Source organism: Periplaneta americana, chromosome 4, assembly GCF_040183065.1.
Source record: "Periplaneta americana isolate PAMFEO1 chromosome 4, P.americana_PAMFEO1_priV1, whole genome shotgun sequence".
In the NCBI taxonomy this organism is placed as follows: Eukaryota; Metazoa; Arthropoda; class Insecta; order Blattodea; family Blattidae; genus Periplaneta; species Periplaneta americana.
Window position 1 is genome coordinate 22054371 of NC_091120.1, and position 15067 is coordinate 22069437.

General features: G+C 35.1%; 1 protein-coding gene across 1 annotated transcript in view; it reads right to left on the bottom strand.

Annotated features, from left to right (window-relative positions):
• NSD (Nuclear receptor binding SET domain protein) overlaps positions 1-15067 on the bottom strand; it is a 68674-nt gene that overhangs the window by 17956 nt on the left and 35651 nt on the right. The window contains exons 7-14 of the mRNA XM_069822946.1: positions 12657-12911; positions 10532-10660; positions 9963-10119; positions 8302-8452; positions 8094-8222; positions 5353-5498; positions 2845-2996; positions 1872-2028 (exon numbers count right to left, since the gene is read on the bottom strand). Coding sequence (XP_069679047.1) covers positions 1872-2028; positions 2845-2996; positions 5353-5498; positions 8094-8222; positions 8302-8452; positions 9963-10119; positions 10532-10660; positions 12657-12911 — 1276 coding nt within the window. The remainder of the gene's footprint in view (positions 1-1871; positions 2029-2844; positions 2997-5352; positions 5499-8093; positions 8223-8301; positions 8453-9962; positions 10120-10531; positions 10661-12656; positions 12912-15067) is intronic.

Here is a 15067-nt window from a genome sequence, read left to right on the forward strand (position 1 = left end):
TATTTTTCCACAGTTTCCAGTCACATTGAGACACTTGTCATAGCGTTTGACGAGCTTTGCATGAAGATATGGTAATCGCTAGGCGCCAAATCTGGGCTATAGGGAGGATGATCCAATACTTCCCAGTTGAACTCTTGCAGTTTGGTCGCAGTACGTCGAGCTGTATGCGGCCGGGCATTGTCATGCAGGAAAATCACCCCAGACCTCAACATGCCACGAAGTTTGTTTTGAATGGCCCTTTTCAAGTTTGTTAGTGTGTTACAGTAATGCTCAGCATTAATTGTAGCATTCCTCTCCAAGAACTCCACTAGCAAAATTCCTTTTCTGTCCCAGAAGACAGTTGTCATGAGTTTCCTCGTGGAAAGTGTTTGACGACACTTTGTGGGTTTTTTCGGGGAGTATGGTCCCACTGCATTCACATACCGCACCCAAGTCTCATCTCCTGTCACAATCTGATCGAGAAAACCATCACCTTCTCTTTCGTAATGCTGAAGAAAGGACAGTGCTGCTCCCATCCGCTGAGCCTTTTGTTCCTCAGAAAGGAGTTTAGGCACCCATCTGGCAGAAAGTTTCCGGTAGCCCAAATCTTCGGTAATCACTTTGTACATAAGAGTACGACTAATCTGTGAAAATCCTCACTAAGCTCCGACATGGTGAACCTGCGGTTTGCTCTAAACCTTTCGTCAATCTAACGAATCAGATCTGCATTCACAATACTCGGTTGACCACTTCTCTATTCATCATGGACATTGGTTCACCCATTTTTGAACATACGGCACCATTCTTACACTACCTTCACTCATTACGTCTGGCCCATGAACTTCACAAAGTTGGCGATGGATTTCACTAGATTTACAGTTTTTGGCCACAAGAAATCATATTACAGAACGTACCTCACACTTGGCGGGACTTGCGATTGCAGCACACATTTTGACAGCACGTGGCTGAGAGAGGAACAAAGACACGACCTTGACTCTACTGCTGCTCGACGCATACTGCTTCAAGGTACACTCCACCGCAAGAGCGGCACCACTGTCTCTTGTTACGCACGCTATATGAAAACGGAAGTTACTTTATGAATAGCCCTCGTACAATGACTGCGGAGAGCCATTCAAAACAAAAGAAGAGGCATGCTGACTTTTGCAGTTCTTCTGATTCATGACAACAGCTGCCTCAAAGTGCTGCTGAAACCCAACAGCTTCTTCAGCAATTTCGTTGGGAAGTGTCTGAACATCTGGGATATAGCCTTGACTTTGCACCGAGCGACTTCCACCTCTTCCATGAACTGAGAAAGTGGATAAGAAGGCAGAGATTCCAGACTAATGAGGAGCTTCAAAACAACGTTAAGGCTCATCTCAACTCACTGGCGACAATAATCTATGAAGAGCAGATTGGAAAACTCGTCCATAGATATGACAAATACCTCAATCTTCACAGTGATCACAGTAACCATGTTTGTACATAACGTTTGGTAATAAATTCATTTTCTTATTTACACTAGTCTTTTTTTTATGGACCATCAGAGGTTGAAAAAAAAAAACAGTCCTTGTATATCCTTATTTTTCCTTCACTACCACCAGATGACACCAATTTGCAGTTAATGAAAGATATTTATTCAAGTAAGTGACAAGTTTCTTGGATATGCAAGACATACTTTCACCTGTCATTTCTATTCTTTGCTCCCTTCTTAGTAATAAGTGACATTACAGTCAACTCAAGACAGAGAACTCAGAACCAAACTACTATTCTACTTCAAATAATGTAGTAAAAAGACTTATTTTAATACTCAACTTTAAACCAAAGAACTTCATGCCATCGTCAATGGATGAGGTAAATGATACGGTACAATAAGTACTGAATAATCCACATACCTGGCCACATTGCCTTTAGGTCCTGCATCCAACATTCTATCCTTGTCTATAGTAAGAAAGTAAAAATTTTCATCTTTTTCTTCATGTTTCCGAGTCATACGACGTTGATACTCTGCTTCATCTATCATTTCTCCTACATATTCTATAACAAAATCTCCTGCAAATATGACACAAAAACTTTGTGAAAAACCATTCAAGAATGAAACTATAATACACGTAATTACAGCTTTTCAATTCAATAAATTTGCTTTTGTTATTATAGTTGGGGGGGGGGGGGGAAACAATAGTAACATTTCATGTATAAGAGAAACTCACTTTCGTTACACTCTATTCTATGATAGAACTGTAAATTTTGAATATATAATTAAATTGCATATTAGCTTATAATGGAGACATTGTAATAAATGGAGATTTAACTATGTACAACATTTGTCTTTTAAATGGCAAAGCTATAGTCCCGTCGCTCTAATTTCCGGCAGCCAATCGCATTGCAGGTTGGCTACATTTAAATGTGTGCGTCTTGTGATTCGCTGAGGAAGACGTTAGTCATTTCTTAAGGCTCGATAAATACTTAATATAATCGCCGCCATTTTGGCTCTTTCGTTGGCATTCGCAGAAAGCACACAAAGACGTTACTTGCTGCTCAATTATTTGCTGAATTACAGTGCGTTTGATTTATTATCATTGGAGCTACGACATGATAATGTTTAACGGTGTGGCAAATAAATTCCTCGTATGGTAGCTCAGCAACGAAAGAACAAAAATGGCGAATGATACTACCTACCTAGACTTTACAGAGCCTTCACTTCCTAAGATGTAAGCAAAGAGGAGTCACGCCGGGAATAACAGTGTCGCGACTATAGTAATTTACTTCTTTCAAGAACAGGAATATAACATTTCAAAAATCTCAAAGGAAATCTATATGTTGTACAAAGTATGTAACTGAATACAAAATCTATACCGAATAACATACCTTTACGGATATTTTCTAAAGTTATAAGACCCCAACCTCTGCTGTCAGTTTTCACAGGTCGGAGCTGTGGGTATAGTCTTTTCTCAAAGCACTGATTTCTACACCTGTCTCCAGCCATGCATACAGAAGGATTACATTCCAGAAGTAAAATCCTGTTTGAAACAAAAATAGGGAAGACATATTAGTTACTTGGAGTGAATACATGATTAGTCATTATACAGATGTGTCTTACTTCGCCAATACCCAAGTTGAAACTTACTCAGGATTACCTTAACACTTACTACCAAACAATGCATAATATTACTGGCATGTTTTGAGCTTAGGTCTTCAAAACACACTTATTAACAGTATAAGCAAAAAATATAAATCATTTCCACTGAAAGAGCCAACATGCATGAATTTTATGTTCTGTCAAAAGTTGGAATTGTACAGTAGTAGAAAATATGATATAATCTCGTAACTATAAGCATGAAAATATCACAATTGCGATAAACACGATAAAAATAAGAAACATGCTTTTTTTTATCATATAGTAGGACCACGATTTTAGGCATGCTTCATTTAACATTTTTCTGCATTTGATGTTCAATTTTCAAAGTCCCAATAATTATTACATAACATGATTAACGTATTTTTATATTGGATTTAACAATATTCTCCATTTTTTTTATTTTACAGACATGATAATACCGATAAGTCGGTTAGTAATCTATAAGTATGGTATTTCCGTCTAAGGTTTATCAAATTTCATAAATTTATTTTAATTTAATTTATGAAATTTGACAAGCCTTAGATAGAAAAACCATTACTTAAAAATTAAGAGAAACCAGCATTTTATGTAGAAAATTGTTCTAAAATGATTTGTTTATGATCTCGACTAATGCAAAATATAAATGCATTTTGATTCGATGCGTAAAATACCAATTTTTTTGAAGAGTCAATGATTTGACAACACTGCTGTCTTCCTGTCACATGATCCCCACTCCCTCTACGAAACTGCATGCCTATTTGTCTGCTAATTCGCGCCTTTTGTGGGAACCAATCACGAGCAGAACAGGACACAAACCATCTGATAATTCCCGCCCTCTGTGAGAACCAATGAAATTCAGTGATGGACAAAGCAACCATCCAACATAATCACAATTTACAATGTCAGTCACTTCTTGCCTGTATTGTGCCTGCTGAGGTATGTGGTGTCAGCACTATTACAGTGAAGAGACGCAATTGTTTCCACCATTGCAGGACATATCACTATAAAACAATGAATGCAAAAAGAAAAATGCTTTCTCTCAAGGAAAAAGTTGTTTTAATTCGGAAATGGAAAAAAATCCAAATCTGAAGATATCCGAAATGACGAAAAGACTTGATTGATACCCAGCTTTCCCTTAATGTTTTCCTTTCTTTTTTCTTTTTTTAATTTCAATTTTTTTACAGTATTATCCACAATTTACGTAATGAAGGTAGCTTATTTGTAAAAGCATTCAAACATTTTTAAGAAAAAAAAAACAGCAAATCTCTATTTTATGTCAACCCCCATTTAAAGTTAATTATTCTGTGTCTCCAAAAAAAAGTTATATAGGAGTTATACTGTACAGTAGATTCTATTATCCGTGGTAATGAAGGGGATGAGCTGAATGGTTAATCGAAAAAATCGGATAATCAGTAACCTAAAATATTTTCATAAATTTAGTGAATACGGTAATATTTACACTTTCGTAATTCCCTTTGTGGTGTTGTATTTAATATGCTAGATAGTAGATCAAAAGTTCATTACTTTCAGTCTGGTTGTCAATGACAGGTTTTTAAGGGCCAAGGAAATTCCTTGTAATGGCTGTCTGTGGAAAGATATGAGTAATGGAGGTCTCGTGTTGTAGATTTACATACTTTATACACTCAAATCTCGTATTCTGATTTGAGATGAGCCACGGTTTCTCTTTCCCCAAACCACTCAAATATTTACACTTTTTTTTTCCGATTCTTAGCACAATGAGATTCCTTTTGACACCCGGAGAAAACATTTCATATGGAAGTTATACAGTACGACAATTCGAACAGTAGACCATAATGTGTATGGAAAAAGGCTTGTAATAACACTATCTAGGAAAAAAAAAATAACGTGCTTATATAATGCACAGTATTTCATATATTTCTGCAGGTGACGGATAATCGGGATTCTACTGTAATTGCAACTCTTTGAAGTCTGTTTCATTACTGCAAATTAATGCTATAAATTGTATTTTCAACCAAAGGAAGGAATCCACTGGTACCTATTAGACTGCTGAAGACGACAGTAAAACTATTAAATGTTTAATAGGTAACTTCAGTTTAAAAACTATTAAGTTACATCCAACTCAATTCAATACTCAATACAACTAATGTCTGCAGAATAAGTAATAACTATTAATTTGAACTATCACATAAATTATATGATTATGCTGTAAGAGTCCCTCAATTAAAAACTGAATTTCCATGTCCAATGTTGCACACTCTGTATTCTGGTCCTTATACCTGTTGAGACAGTCTGTGTCTGGTCCACACGGGTTTTCAGAATTTGGATCACAGTCACAAGGAGTCATGCATGCAGGATCCATCTCCATTACCCGCACGTTACCTACAGGTCTGTTGTACTTTATCTTCACATACATCGGTGGTTTCTGAAATCAACAGACAATCACTTATAAGTAACAATCAAGAAAGGGAAAGAAGAAAATAAAGTCAGCAATATTATTTTTTTAAATATAGACGGCACACAAACAACTGACATATTTGACAAATATATTAAAAACCTTTTCCACTAAATCAAAAAGTTTTACCGCAACTCGAAATTCTTTTAGTTCTATTTCACATTTAGTGGGTCCCAGCAAGAAAATCATTCTGCATTCATACAGTATTTTGAAAAAAGAAGACAGTGTTAACAGGAGAAAACTCCACAACTGTGGAGTAATGGTTAACATGTCTGACTGTGAAATAAGCCTAGGTTCAAATCCAAGTTGGGGGTTTTCTGTAGTTTTCCTTCAACCAATTGAAGCAGAATTACTGGGTAACTTTCACTTTGGACCTCAGACTCATTTTGCTATTATTCCTTCACATGTCATTATCATTACTGTAAAATTAGTAGGCAAATTATTATGTTTTTATTTTCAAAATTATTATAAATATATAACACTTCACTTTGAATTAGGTATTATTTGTGCAGTGAAATCTCAGTATAACATACAATAGATCAGAAAATATTATTTATACTTTATTTTGAAAAGTACGCAAAAACGAAAAAAAGGAAGTTTTATCCAAAGTTGTTTTGAATTTACATTAGATAATTCAGAGCTATTCCACAACATACCTCAACTTTCATTTACTGTAGCTGTGTTTACAATCCATGTAAGATTCAACAAACTCAAGAATCCTCTACGCATATACAAAAGTACAAGTAAAATACGTATTGCTCATTTTTAAATTATAACACAAAGAAATAATATAGGTTAAAAAATGTTACTATCTATATCAAATATATACATGGCACACAGTACAACCACCTTAATTTAAAGAAGTTCTTAACTTTAGTTTGATTTGCTTTTCTAATAATTTATCTTCTGCTAACTGTTGATCTTCTCTCGACGATTTGAAAATTCTTACTATAAAAAATGTAGGACAAAGATCATAACATATGCTCGCAAGATGCTGTACTTTACATACAATATTAAGTTTCCACCATTATGTTCAAAATAAAAAAAAAAAAAAAAAAAAAAAACAGATATACATGATATGTAAACTGCAGCCAACAATAGATGAAATAAAGTTAAAAAAAAAAAAAAGATATCAACTTTGAAAATTTTCGTATGTAATAATGACATAATCACAAGAAATAACATCAAAATATAATATCTCTGCATTACAATGTATGATATTTTAGGAGGGGATTTAAAATATGTACGTAAAACTGAGAAATATGCTAAATTGAAGTCTGCCATATTGAGACAATTCTGTACTTGAAAATATAGGCTACTTTATACATTTTTTTGGGAATCCACTTTAATAGTACAACTGTTACAATTACTGACAGTTCCATGTTGACCTCGTGTGCTAGATGTAAGCGTCTGATTGCCAGCATCTCTTCTTAAACTTTCCACCATGGAATAAAGCTGAACTCATTGGGGGGGGGAATGAATTATTAGTTTTGTGCAGCATAAAACTATGAATGTAGTGCGATTGTCATTGACCAATTCAGCATCAATAAGATTAGTGAGCAACTGAAAAAAGTTGGCATGGAATTACAGTAAAACTTCGATAAGATGTGCCCGCTTATTATGCTATCCTGTGTAATACGTTTTTTTTTGTCCACTCCCTGTACATTTCATATATAACGCCTTTATAAAATACCCCGTTTGTTGCGCTCAAGTCCCGCATAATACGCTGTTTTTGTGGAATATTTTCGATGAAATTTTCAGCAATGTACTGCAATGAAACATCTTGGTCACTGAACTCACTGGTGCCATTAACCTGAAAAGTATTGGTATTCGACCCTTTACCTGCGATTTAAACCTTCATACTTCGTACCTTAGTATACCCCACCCTCTTGTTACACTCTCTTATTCGACTCTTTACCTGTGTGGTTAAAGCCTACATACAGTTACAATACCTCACCCTCTTGCTAACCCTCTCTCTCAAACAGCATTCCTCACTCGGCCATAATAAAATTCTGGAAATTTTTGCTGGGCAGTTTGTTGTCCTTTAGTCTATTGAAGTGTCTGTGAATGTCATTAAAATGAGTGTTAAACGAAAAGCGCTTTCTGTGTCGGAAAAATTGGAAATCTTACGAAAGTACGATGAGAACAGTACTCTTACTCAGAAACAACTGTCTGATTCATTAGGAATCCCATTATCGATATTGAGAATGATAATAAAAAAAATCTCGACTCATTCACTACAGTTGCGACGTCGTCGGGATGATATAATCGCAGGAAACTGAAGTGTGGTAAACATGAGGGCTTGGAGAACACGCACACGACAAACAACTATAAATGGCTTTTTTCCGAAAGAATTAAGTACAGTACATATTGTAAATGTCTTTGACGTACAGTACAGTAATTACATAATGGAGTAATACTGTATTACCCGCCTAATACACGGTCCTGGTTAATACGTGGTTTACACCCGGGCCCTTGAACAGCGTCTTATCGGGGTTTTACTGTATCATAAAAATTACCTTAAATGAAAAAATCAACTTTAATTATCATCAATTATCATCTCACCAAAACTGCTTCGGCCTCTCTTACTGCCCTCTCTCTTTTCAAAGTTGCCTGGGCTTCACTTGCTTCCTGCAAAGCACGACTGAACATCCCTTCCATATATGATTTCCGGTTTGTGCTATGTCCAGTATCCTAAGAAAGGGAAAGAACTACCTCAGTAAACACTAATAATTTAATGAACTTTAACTTCAATGCTTCAACATATATTTACCCCTTCCTGATACAAGAAGACACGACCTCTGTTCACCCAATAATGATCATGTGACCCAAAGAACCTAACAGCAAATTCTCCCCGCACATGAGGGAGGTTCCGAATATTTTCAGGGATCTGGTTAGGATACAAGATCTGAGCAGGCCACCATCTGAAAATTAACAAATATGAGAAATTAATTATTCTTCATAAAGTAAACAAATGGGAAAGAGATATTACATCACAAAATGTTTATCTCCAACATGTTTTGTGTGGAAAGCTATACTGGTGAACTAACAGATAAGTACACGTCAAATACATATTTTTCAGATTTCCCAACTATAGGACTGTCTAACAGGGCTATTCCATATGAAATCGATCAGTAAAAAACCTCGCATTTTTTTAATACTCTAATTTTTTCCCTATTTATACAAGGTGCTGAGGAGAGTGCATTTTCAAAAATATATTATCGAAAGTCAAACGGTTTTCGTACTATTGAGCGACAAATTTAGCATATTTTATAAAAACAAGCCTCTTTCAGTGCTCAGAACTCTGGAACCATTTACTGCAGAACACTGAACGAGAGCTGATTTTGAAGCTGACATTTGGTAGGTTATGATAAGAAGTAATACTTATTTTTATTGTATACAGAGAGACAGATAATCTGATTTTACTTACTTTTAGGCTTTTTGCCCATTTGTAAAAATGTAAAAAATATTGAGAAAAAAACCTTGCATTATTAAGAGGGATTCGGCATTGTTTGCTTAGTGTCACGGCAATAAGTTTGGAGGGTATTAAATAAATTATTTTCACACGCCTAGACTTGAACGGCGCACTACCCCACGCACTGGCCGAGAGCTGAAGATAAGCGAGCATTGGGCGTCATTTTACTCCTGTGTTTATGAAAACTTGTGATAAAACTAGCCCAGCCATGACTGCTAGACGACACATCATGAGTTTGTCTCCTGGCCTTGCTTGTCTCGACTACCTACAGTCAGCTGGTTAGTTCACGCGCGTACTATTTATTTTCTTTATTTGATATTTTCAATACTTTCTCATCAATGGTGCACCAGTAAAAAATATGTATTTATTTGTACTTTCAATGCGGAATCTAACCCTATATTTTAAAAATATTTTTTCGTGGGCAAAGGCATCTTAATGAAGAAAAATCTAAATTTCTTCATTTCCATAAAAAGCAAGAAAAACTGTTTACATGTCAATATTAACTTTGATTTCTCAGCATCAAAATAAACCATGATTTTGATCATTGGGTGAAAGGGTTTCGGAGCCACAACAGTTTAAAGTTGCTAATTTTATGAAAATACGATAAATTTAAATATTTTTAATTTAAACACTATGAAGTTCTGATGCCTTTAACTTTGCACAAAGCATTGTATCACAGTTGTTAACGAACAGAGAAAGTTTAATTGTATTTAAAAATTGCAAGGTCAATTTTCTCTATATTTTGGTCGATTTGAGATGGAATAGCCCAACAGGACAATTCATAACACAGGAAATAACACAAAAGAGAAACATGGTGCACAAACAAAAATGAAATTAAGAACAAAAAAATGGTATATATTAGTGCAGAAAAATATATGAATTCCGCACCTGCAATAAACTCTAGAACTATAGACAAATGAAGTACATTATTTTCAAACTCATAAATTTCAAAAACTAACCTGTACGACCCAAGTTTCACCCATACAATTTCGCCATACAGAGGAAACCGTCCAGTGTCACAATCTTCACAGATGAAACTACCCTCAGGAGGGGAAATTTTCACACACTCAGCATGAAACGCAGTTGGACATAAGTCACAACATATCAACGAACCACCTTGAAAAAAACATATAATTAAATAAATCAGACAGTAAACCATATCATAGGTCATAAACTGTATGCAAAGTACTCAATCGAGATATAAATAGTTTTTCAGTTGATAAAAGCTAACATTTTATGTTTCAAACCATTCCAGATCAAAATAACTAAAGTTTAAACTCCCAAAATAAAGCGAAATTTCATGTACACCAGACACTTTTGTTTTTAGCGCGAATTTATTCGAAAATGGTATTTTTTAAGAGAAATTTTATTTTATTCATTATTTTCTTTTTATAAAAGTTTAATTTGAAATGCCCAAAGACTAATATTTATGTACAGACCCAGAAACAAAATTTGGGCCACCTAAATTTTCCATGCTTACTGAGCATGCGCAGTATGTTATAACAATATTATTAATTTACTGACTTACCCATGGCACAAATAAAGCACCAAGCAGCATTTACATGGTAAGTTCTTTTCAGTGGAGGTTTATAATGCTTGGGGCATATGATCTGCGAACCTGTTAATACTTCTGATCCAGCTGGTAAACAATAATTTCCTGGAAATGGAAATAAAGACCAATGAACATGTGTGTGTGTGTGTGTGTGTGTGTGTGTGTGTGTGTAGTGTGTGTATATGTGCGCATGCGCAACTTGATTATTTCTTTTTCAATACTCTTTAACTTTTAGAAGTTATATTTTTTCTTTCTTTCTTTCCTTCTTATTAAATGTTGGCAGTTGTATCACCTACACGTGCACCCTCAATATGGAGGTCAGTACCTGTCTTTAGTCAACTCGTCTTATTATAAAACACAATGTTTTTTAATTGATTGTGTAACAATGCTATATCAACTGCAAGGTTTTCTAGCATTGGTAGAATCTGTGATAATAAGATGCGACAGAAAAGTTTTCAGATTACCTGACGTTCGCATTATAGTTGAGGAAAACTCTGAAAAAACCTGGTCAGATAATCAGTCCAAGCAGAATTCGAACCCACGCCTCAGCACAGTCTCACAACATTGACATTATAAAGCATGATTTAACTAGGAACTGAAAAGGACTAAATTACAATTTTTGAATAGTGTGAACATAGTCTTCCCTCTGCCAGTATGTTAACAGAGTAACTTTCAATTTATCTACACACAATATGCAATCATAATTATAATATTATGTAACATATCTAAAATCGATGTTTCAAAGAATCATATATCAGAGTGCCTACCTAAAATGTGAAACAAAAATTCGTTACTTTTTAGTTAGAAGGTAAAAGGTATCCCCATCACACGCCATGAAGGCACTTGGGGGGGGGCATGGAGGTAGAGCTCCATGCTTTCTTGACCTGGGCACTAGAATGAGGTGGTGTGGTTGGCACCACGCTCTGACCGCCTTTTACCCCCAGAAAAGACTCGGTACTCAATTTTATAGGAGGCTGAGTGAACCTCAGGGCCGTTCTGGAAGTTTGGCAATGAGATAAATCCCGTCACCACTTGGGATCGAACCCTGGACCTTCCAGTCTGTAGCCAGCTGCTCTACGAACGGAGCTACCCGGCCGCCAATAATAATAATAATAATAATAATAATAATAATAATAATAATTTATGTCTCAGTTTCTTTAAAATGCAATGAGATCAGAAATCTGCTATGTGAAAGGTTTTGTCACGTCAAATGATAAGACCAAATATAACCTCAAGAGCATGGTAGTAACTGTTGCGGACGATAATTAGCAATCTGTGAATTATTATAGGTCAAACCTGCTAACAATTTTTTCTGGCCACAAATTCTATTCGTTTGATATTAAGATACATATTGCCTGAATATAAGGCATTACTTTATCCATGTTATTGCTGAATGTAATATAGTAGGCTTTGTGATTCACATAGGCCTAGTGATTTTTAACATAAAATGGTAATTAATTTCGAACATAATAAAACGCTCAATATGACCAAAATGATGAACTGCAAGTTTAGGAAAATACATAATCACTTTTTATTTCAAACTATAACTTTTTAATTACAACTTAATAATTGAAGCGTCGGCTGGAACAACATTGTAAGTAACAAAATTTTCATTCGGCAACTGTCCATCAATGCAGTACATGAAATTTGTCCACTCAAAAGTTTGCTACCTTATAAGAACAACATTGTACGTGTACACATTTTTGCAGCTCCTGTAAGTTTTACTAAATGTAACTTACAACATTGTTCCAGCCGACGCTTCAATTATTCATAACTTCGTAAGCATGATGAAAAGCATTATTAATCACATTTCAGTCATCAGTCTTGTTTCTTAAGCTCTCTGAGCTTCATTTCAATGGGTGCGCAACCAACCTCGCTCTCAGCCTTCTAGACTGTATTAGACTCATTCAATCACAACTCAAGCAGTAGTACCAGCAGAACAATATGCGTAATTTCATTATCTACGAATACTTGAATCTTTTAAATTCGTTATAACTACTTAAATTATTTACTTTTTGGTTACTTTAATTACGTTTGTTACTGGAAGACACCCTGATACATACAAAAATATAGCAATGAATATGAGCATTAGCTGACTTACCAGTGTGATATGCTGTCGGACATCGAATACAACGAACCAGTCGTTCATGAGCAAAGCGTGTGGTTGCATTCCGAGGGTCATCTGATGCACATGTGTGACAGACATGTTGGGGACATGTGACAGCACCATGACCAATGGAAATATCTTCTCCGCGGGCTGCTGCAGCTGACTGTCTTCGAGAAGGAGCTCCACCACTTGATGAAGCATGGGGCCATAACTTCAGACACTCGATATGATAGAACTTGCCACAGTGACCTATAACAAAATTTTTAATAGCCTTTTAAAAATTTCCAAATGATATATTTTTCTTACCTCCTAGTGTTAGCCATTTTGTTTATCTCCAATGGATGTGTCGATTATACAGTGAAGAGGAAGAACATGTACTAAGTTTAAAAATTCATTTTAGAAGTTGCTGAGATAAAAAAAAGGCTGGTACTTTTAGTATATCAGTTGCAGTGTCGAATTTTAACCATAAAAGGAAAATAGTTTATTATTTTTCTGCTCTGATAACAAATCCCAGAGATTAAATTACATAAGTTAGGTCAGATACAACAGTGTTCATGAGTGAGATAGTTATATACAATAGAAGTAATTTATTAGTTATATGAACACTTCTTAATGATTGAATAAAATTAATAAAATCGGTTAAAAACCAGACATGTTTCGGAGGAATGCTCCTCCATCTTCAGTGGTAGTACCACGACGCTGGTACAGATGTTCGACCACGTAACGTAGCTTAAGGAAGACTGACCTGACTGCTGACCTTAAGCTACGTTACACGGTCGAACATCTGTACCAGCGTCGTGGTACTACCACTGAAGATGGAGGAGCATTCCTCCAAAACATGTCTGGTTTTCAACCGATTTACCGATTTTATTAATTTTATTCAATCATTAAAAAGTGTTCATATAAAACTGTAATAAATTACTTCTATTGTATATAACTAAATCCCAGAGACTTTAAGTTAATCTTTACAACTTGTGTTGATCTTTTACAATGTTTATATATAGCCTGAGGTGGGTGATGTACACTGAACATCAGTAATTTAAAAAAGTACAGATATGGAATTAAAATTTGGAGTGCGTCTCGATGGGAGTCCACCTGTATGTAGGCAACAATTTTGCACAACTGTCCACAAGTAGCATATGTACAGAGGTTCTTGTTTACTGCACATGCGCAGTGTATTGTAAGCGAAATTTATACAATAAGGGAGCTCCAAATTTTATTTCCGTATCTGTACAAAAGTTCTTTACAAATGCACAGGACTTTGGGAATGTGTTCCCAAGCAAGATCTCCTTCCCTGCGAACACTTCAATGTTATCAACAGATGTTAAGCATATAATTTCATCACTAAAGCTTCCTTCACAATAAAAGGCTGCCAAGAATGACAAAGCGTACGAGATAGTCATGAATATATAAAGATATTAGAAACATGGATTTGGAGGGTGGGGAGGAAGGAAAGAAAGAGACCTATGTTACAAAATACAATGTACTGTTCAGATGATCAAATGAATGCAATTAATTGGAGAATGTGATCCCAAAACTCGCTCAGTCCATTTGGCCATTTTTATTATATGATTTTTTTCTTTAGACCTCTATCATATTTTAAGCTTCTTTTCTTCCAAAACAACGCCAGTCCTTGTCTAAAAGTTTGTGTTATTGTGCATGTCATTTCAAAACTCGCTCAGTCCGTAGACTGATGGATAAAAAAAATTACCCAATGTTTTCACATAAATGGACTGAACGCATTTTGGGATCACATTCAATTGGTGCCTGGTCATTAGCAACTAACAACAGTTCTTTGATAACATACTGAGTTGTAGTTAGTGGCCATTTAAGTCACCAGATTTGACTCCATTGAACTTTTATCAATAATGTAAGCCTATAAAGCATATTAAAACAGCATTTTCTAGATTAACTTAAAATGTAAATGCAGATTTTAAACATTTCATATGAAAACTATACTAGGTCCTACGAAATATTTTGAAGATTAAAAGGAATTTACTGTGAGTTGGCTCATTTTTATAGAAAACAATGGACATGCAGGAGATGACAGTCAGTAACATTTGTAAGTAACTTCCCTCTAAAAAAATTAAATATTTTCATTCAGATAACTGAAAATACTATGGTCAGTTTCATCAATAACCGTTAAAGCGATTTTAAAAGAAGATTTCGTTTCATCAATCTCTGTTAAGGTTAACAACTGTTTAAATCTCCTGTTAATTTAAATGTCAATTATTCATCACTTAAATTTTAAGTTACTGTTCATTTATCTGAACAAAAGTTCCTGTAGAGATATAGAATATCTAAAATAGTTGCAGCAAAAGTGTTACAATAAATAGAAGACAAGTTAGAATACCCAACTAACAGAAATCTACCACTAACTCCAATGCAGCAATTACTCATTGGTT